This window comes from Trichomycterus rosablanca, chromosome 1 (assembly GCF_030014385.1).
Source record: "Trichomycterus rosablanca isolate fTriRos1 chromosome 1, fTriRos1.hap1, whole genome shotgun sequence".
In the NCBI taxonomy this organism is placed as follows: domain Eukaryota; kingdom Metazoa; phylum Chordata; class Actinopteri; order Siluriformes; family Trichomycteridae; genus Trichomycterus; species Trichomycterus rosablanca.
This window is the reverse complement of record NC_085988.1, coordinates 84975112-84982611: the sequence shown is the minus strand read 5'-3', so window position 1 is coordinate 84982611 and position 7500 is coordinate 84975112. Positions and strand designations below refer to the sequence as shown.

At 45.2% G+C, this 7500-nt stretch overlaps 1 protein-coding gene across 2 annotated transcripts in view; it reads left to right on the top strand.

Annotated features, from left to right (window-relative positions):
- The window catches only part of sema3c (sema domain, immunoglobulin domain (Ig), short basic domain, secreted, (semaphorin) 3C), a 68356-nt gene that overhangs the window by 52570 nt on the left and 8286 nt on the right, over positions 1 to 7500 (top strand). For both annotated transcript variants that reach the window (XM_062996981.1, XM_062996990.1), the window contains 6 exons: positions 47 to 189; positions 1626 to 1740; positions 1816 to 1885; positions 4559 to 4703; positions 5374 to 5596; positions 7430 to 7500. The exon at positions 7430 to 7500 is cut by the window's right edge and continues 18 nt beyond it. In XM_062996981.1, coding sequence (XP_062853051.1) covers positions 47 to 189; positions 1626 to 1740; positions 1816 to 1885; positions 4559 to 4703; positions 5374 to 5596; positions 7430 to 7500 — 767 coding nt within the window. The remainder of the gene's footprint in view (positions 1 to 46; positions 190 to 1625; positions 1741 to 1815; positions 1886 to 4558; positions 4704 to 5373; positions 5597 to 7429) is intronic.

The following is a 7500-nucleotide window of genomic DNA, read 5'->3' as shown; positions in this document are numbered from 1 at the left end:
GACTGTGATGGCGGTGATACTAATGCGCCAGTGTTTATTTTTGCAGAGCCGGTGTTTATCGACGCCCACCTGATCCCGGACGGGTCCGATCCCAACGACGCCAAACTTTATTTCTTTTTCCGCGAGAGACTGACGGACAACAGCGGCAACACCAGACACATCCACAGCATGGTGGCACGAGCCTGCCCCGTGAGTACCAGGGTCTGTCTGGGCAGCACAGTGGGTACAGTAGGTGGTGTGAGTGCCACACAGGGATGTGGGTCATGAGAACCTTGGTTTGATCCTCACCACTGTGTCAGAGCACATGCAATAGGTGGATTGGCTACACGAGTGAGTGAGTAAATAAGTGAGTAAGTGAGTGAGTGAATAAATGAATGCTTTAGTAAGTGAGTGAATTATTAAGTGAGTGAGTGAGTGAGTCAGTGAGTGAGTGAATAAATGAATGCTTCAGTGAGTGAAAGAATAAGTGAATGAGTGAGTGAATGAGTGAGTACATGAGTAAATTAATGAGTGAGTAACTGAGTGAGTGTGTAACTGAATGAGTGAGTAACTGAGTGAGTTAGTATATGAATGAATGAGTGAGTGAGTGAGTGAATGAATGAGTAACTGAGTGAGTTAGTATATGAATGAATGAGTGAGTGAGTGAGTGAGTGAATGAATGAGTGAGTAAATGAGTGGGTGAATGAGCAAGTAACTAAGTGATTGAGTTAGTATATGAATGAGTGAGTGAGTTAGTAAGTTAGTGAGTGAGTGAGTGAATAAGTGAGTAAGTGAGTAAGTGAATAATTCAGTGAGTGAATGAATGAGTGAGTAAATGAGTGGGTGAATGAGCAAGTAACTAAGTGATTGAGTTAGTATATGAATGAGTGAGTGAGTTAGTAAGTTAGTGAGTGAGTGAGTGAATAAGTGAGTAAGTGAGTAAGTGAATAATTCAGTGAGTGAATGAGTGAGTGAGTTAGTAAGTTAGTGAGTGAGTGAATAAGTGAGTAAGTGAATAATTCAGTGAGTGAATGAGTGGGTGAATGAGCAAGTAACTGAGTGATTGAGTTAGTATATGAATGAGTGAGTGAGTTAGTAAGTTAGTAAGTTAGTGAGTGAGTGAATAAGTGAGTAAGTGAATAATTCAGTGAGTGAATGAGTGAGTGAGTTAGTAAGATCGTGAGTGAGTGTGTGAGTAACTGAATGAATGAATAAGTGAGTGAATGAAAGTGAGTGAGTGAGTGAGTGAGTGAATGAGTGAATCAGTGAGTAAATCAGTGAGTGAGTAAGCGAGCGAGTTAGTGAATAAGTGAGTAAATGAATGAATGAGTGAGTGAATATGTGATGCCTTGTGATGGATTGGTGCATCGTCCATCATGTTCACTTTATGGCCAAAAGTATCTGGACACCTGACCAGTAGCTCTTCTGAAAGGCTTCTCACAAGACTTTGCAGTATGTCTGTGGGAACTTGTGCCAAATACTTTTGGCCATATAGTGTAAATGTAGATGTCATTAATAACGGAGAATGGTGACATCATACCCCGATCCCGACACGCTAACGTCTCCGTGCATGCTGCGGGTCTCTACTACACCTGTCAGGCAGGAAGCACGTGTCAGCCGCCTCTCTCGCCGTGTGTGTTTTGCAGAACGACGTGGGCGGCCAGCGCAGCCTGGTGAACAAGTGGACGACGTTCCTGAAGGCGCGGATGGTGTGTTCGGTTCTGGAGGACGACGGCACCGAGACGCACTTCGACGAGCTCGGTGAGGTCATGTGACCAGCGGCGTTTTTGTTTTTACGAATTTTTGACGACGACTGATTTGGGTGTCTGGTTACAGAGAGCGTGTTTCTACTGGAGACCAAGAACCCTAAAAGACTGCAGCTGTACGGACTCTTCACCTCTACCAGGTAACGACCGGTGTGAGCCACGCCCGTCAGGCACAGATCCCCACAGACGCACTCCAGAGTCTTGTAAGAAGCCTCTCTGTTGTCCTAACTGGAACAATCTCATAAAGACAGCGCTTGCTTTAATACTTGATATGCGACAAGCTCACGGTCAGGGGATTCAGATATGACTTAATTGGGAAATAAAGAGGGTAAAATCCTGTAAACAGTGTAGATGGAACAGTGGTCTTTAAGCCAAGGTTTATAACACATGTGCTGCAAGGAAACTTGTGTAGATGATGAGATGTGCCATCCTGTTTTGACTAAATGGGCACAAATCCCCACAGACGTAAAATCCTGTAAACAGTGTAGATGGAACAGTGGTCTTTAAGCCAAGGTTTATAACACATGTGCTGAAAAGAAGTTTGTGTAGATGATCAGACGTGGCGTCATCTTTTGACTGAATGTGCACAAATCCCCACAGACGTACTCCAAAGCCTTGTGAGAAGCCTCTAATGGAGCGACTGCTGTCCTAACTGGAACGATCTCGCGGTCAGGGGATTCGGATATGACTAAATTGGGAAATAAAGAGGGTAGGATCCAGAACACAGTGTAGATGGAACAGTGGTCTAAAAGCCTCTAAAAGAGCGACTGTTGTCCTAACTGGAACAATCTCATAAAGACAGCACTTGCTTTGAAACGGGACGTCCGACAAGCTCGTGGTCAGGGGATTCAGATACAGTGGGGTCAAAAAGTATTTAGTCAGCCACTGATTGTGCAGGTTCTCCTACTTAGAAAGATGAGAGAGGTCTGTAATTTTCATCATAGCTACACTTCAACTATGAGAGACAAAATGAGAGAAAAAAATCCAGGAAATCACATTGTAGGATTTTTAAAGAATTTATTTGTAAATTATGGTGGAAAATAAGTATTTGGTCAATAACAGAAGTTCAACTCAATACTTTGTAACATGACCTTTGTTGGCAATGACAGAGGTGAAACGTTTCCTGTAAGTCTTCACCAGGTTTGCACACACTGTAGCTGGTATTTTGGCCCATTCCTCCATGCAGATCTCCTCTAGAGCAGTGATGTTTTGGGGCTGTCGCTGGGCAACACGGACTCCACAAATCTTCTATGGGGTTGAGGTCTGGAGACTGGCTAGGCCACTCCAGGACCTTGAAATGCTTTTTACGGAGCCACTCCTTCGTCACCCGAGCGGTGGGTTTGGGATCACTGTCATGCTGGAAGACCCAGCCACGTTCCATCCTCAATGCTCTCACTGATAGAAGGAGGTTTTGGCTTAAAATCTCATGATACATGGCCCCGTTCATTCTTCCCTTAACACGGATCAGTCGTCCTGTCCCCTTTGCAGAAAAACAGCCCCAAAGCATGATGTTTCCACCCCCATGCTTCACAGTAGGTATAGTGTTCTTGGGTTTTTCTTCTTCCTCCAAACACGACGAGTTGAGTTTTTACCAAAAAGTTCCATTTTGGTTTCATCTGACCACATGATATTCTCCCAATCCTCTTCTGGATCATCCATATGCTCTCTGGCAAACTTCAGACGGGCCTGGACATGTACTGGCTTAAGCAGGGTGACATGCCTGGCACTGCAGGATTTGAGTCCCTCTCGGCGTAGTGTGTTACTGATGGTAGCCTTTGTTACTTTGGTCCCAGCTCTCTGCAGGTCATTCATCAGGTCCCTCCGTGTAGTTCTGGGATTTTTGCTCACCGTTCTCATGATCATTTTGACCCCACGGGATGAGATCTTGACCCCAAAGGAGATTATCAATGGTCTTGTACAGTATGTCTTCCATTTTCTTACAATTGTTCCCACAGTTGATTTATTCACACCGACCTGTTTGCCTATTGTAGATTCACTCTTCCCAGCCTGGTGCAGGTCTACAATTTTCTTCCTGGTGTCCTTCGACAGCTCTTTGGTCTTGGCCATGGTTGAGTTTGGAGTCGGACTGTTTGAGGCTGTGGACAGGTGTCTTTTATACAGATAACGAGGTCAAACAGGTGCCATTAATACAGGTAACGAGTGGAGGACAGAAGAGCTTCTTAAAGAAGAAGTTACAGGTCTGTGAGAGCCAGAAATCTTGCTTGTTTGTTATTGACCAAATACTTATTTTCCACCATAATTTACAAATAAATTCTTTAAAAATCCTACAATGTGATTTCCTGGATTTTTTTTTCCTCATTTTGTCTCTCATAGTTGAAGTGTAGCTATGATGAAAATTACAGACCTCTCTCATCTTTCTAAGTAGGAGAACCTGCAGTGGCTGACTAAATACTTTTTGACCCCACTGTATGACTAAATTGGGAAATTAAGAGAGTAAAATCCAGAAAACAGTGTAGATGGAACAATCCCCACAGACACACTCCAAAGTCTTGTGAGAAGCGTCCAAAGTAGGTTCATGAGCTTCCAGCTGCAGGTTCATGAGACACCAGTGAGCTCTTTTGGGGTGAATTAGAATGCGTACTGTGAGACAAGCCTTCTTATTCAATATCAGTGCCTGACTAATAAATGCTCTATTAACTGAATAGGCACAAATTCCCACAGTTACTCTCCTTATTAATGTCCATGGTTTGGAATGGGATGGGATGTGAGGTAATGAGGTTTATAGCAGCTGCCCAGTTTGCCTGTACCAACACTGTGTGTGTGTGTGTGTGTGTGTGTGTGTGTCCCTGCAGTTCCGTGTTCAAGGGCTCGGCGGTGTGTGTGTACAACATGGCCGATATCCTGACCGTCTTCAATGGACCGTTTGCGCACAGAGACGGTCCGAATTTCCAGTGGACAGCGTTCCAGGGTCGGATGCCGTACCCACGACCAGGAACCGTGAGTCACACCAGGTTCTCCCGGTCAGGGTGGCGGTGGGTCAGGCACCACTCACACACTCGGTGCCTCAGTGCAGTCCGTCCACTCACTGCGTGTGTTGAATGGGACACGAGACGGGATTCAAACCCAGGTCCTTAGGGCCTGAAGTTGCGATGTGCCACCTTACTGGGGTGTTTTAGTGGTGACTTATCTGTGCCCATATACAGGCACTCCGGCTGATATGTGATCTCAGGGACAGATCTGGGTGCCAAGGGAAGGGGGGGGGGTGTCACATAGAGCTTAGCGTGGCTCTCCTTGAGAACTCATTACTGGCAGGGGAAAAGAAGCGGTGCAAGACTGGACACGTGTTGTAAAGGACGTGTGGCACAGGCACTCCTGCTGATATGTGTTCTCAAGGGACAGATCTGGGTACGGGGGGGGGTCACATAGAGCTTAGCGTGGCTCTCCTTGAGAACTCATTACTGGCAGGGGAAAAGAAGCGGTGGAAGATTGGACACGTGTCAGAGGGAGGGTGTGGTGATCCGGCTCTCGTTGATCTGATCGAGGATCACAATCGGGAACTGGATATAACTACACACAAAGAAAGTGTGGGTGGAACAGTGGTCCTTAAGTCAGGGTGTATAAGTAGATCTGATGCTGTGGTTGAACCTGATCTCCGTCTCTCTCTCAGTGTCCAGGAGGAGCGTTCACCCCTCACATCCGGAGCACTAAGGAGTTCTCGGACGAGGTGGTGACGTTTATGAGGAACCACCCGCTGATGTTTAACCCCGTGTACCCGGCGGCCCGGAGACCCCTGTTACTGCGCACACACGCCGATTATAAATACACCGCCATCGCCGTGGATCAGGTCCACGCTGCTGACGGACTCTACCACGTCCTCTTCCTCGGGACAGGTACGATATAGATAGGTGGATGGATGAATGGATAGATAGATAGATAGATAGATAGATAGATAGATAGATAGATAGATAGATAGATAGATAGATAGATAGATAGATAGATAGATAGATAGATAGATAGATAGATAGATAGATAGATAGATAGATGAATAAATGGATGGGTGAATTGATGGATGGATGGATGGATGGATGGGTGAATTGATGGATGGATGGATGGATGAATGGATGGATGGATGGATGAATTGATGGATGGATGGATGGGTGAATTGATGGATGGATGGATGGATGAGTGGATGGATGGATGGATGGATGGATGAATAAATGGATGGATGGATGGGTGAATTGATGGATGGATGGATGGGTGAATGGATGGATGAATAGATAGTTGGATGAATAGATGGATGGATGGATGGATGGATGGATGGATGGGTGGATGGATGGATGGATAGATGGATGAATGAATAGATGGATGAATGAATAGATGGATGAATGAATAGATGGATGGATGGATGGATGGATGGATGGATGGTTGAATAGTTGGATGGATGGATGGATGGTTGGATAGTTGGATGGATGGATGGATGGTTGGATGGATAAATTAATAGATGAATACATAGATGGATGGATGGATGAATAACTGGATAAATAGATAGATGGATGGATAAATGGATGGATGGATAGATAGATTGATGAATGGATGGATGGATGAATAGATAAATGGATGGATGGATGAATAGATGGATGAATAAATGGATAGATGGATGGTTGGATAGTTGGATGGATAGATTAATAGATTAATACATAGATGAATGGATGAATAACTGGATAAATAGATAGATGAATAGATAGATGGATGGATGGATGGATGGATAGATAGATAGATGGATGAATACTATAGTGTGTAAATGTGTGATTAGACTCCACATCTGGATCTAGTGATTTTTGGGTCTGTGGTTTCATAAGGAATCTGAGTTCCAGCTGTTTTCATTAATCAGTCTCCAGACATCCAGCAGTTTGTGAGTGCAGGTCAGGTCGGGGATTTCCAGACGTCCTATTACTGACACAGAACCATCCATAACCACACACACACACACACACACACACACACACACACACACACACACACATACACACACAGATGAGCAGGTCACTGAGAGGGCACCTACTTTTTACAGGGGTGATATGGGTGCCATCATCACTGTCAAGCTGTCACATAAAAGTTTATACAGGAACACTGTCACAATCAAAAGATCTAAAGAATATTCTAGAGGAACTGAGGGAAACTAGCTGGTGAAATATATCAGTCTAGATTTACAAAAAAAAGCCATTTCTCTCAGACTCCATCGAACCAGAGTAAACACCATCAACTCAGATAAGAAATGAGACTTTAGGCAACAATTTCATCTGTGCAAAATTGGCTAATCGAGGATGATGACTAAGACTGGGTGGATGAGGTTGGATTAACGATGCTAGGTGGATTATTAATGTAGGGTGGATGAACTATGCTGGGTGGATGATCAAGGCTGGGTGGATGATTGAGGCTGGGTGGATGAGGGTGGATGATCAGTTCTGGGTGGATGAGGGTGGATGATCAGTTCTGGGTGGATGAGGGTGAATGATCAGTTCTGGGTGAATGAGGGTGGATGATCAATGCTGGGTGGATGATCGAGGCTGGGTGGATGAGGGTAGATGATCGGGGTATGGTGGATGAGGGTGGATGATCGGGCCTGGGTGGATGAGGGTGGATGATTGATGCTGGGTGGATGATCAGGGCTGGACTCTTTCTCTCTCTAACCTCCATCCTCTCTCCACCTCTCTCCTCCTCAGACAGAGGGACGGTGCAGAAGGTGGTGGTTCTACCCACTAATCGCTCTCTGGATGAAGATCTGATCCTGGAG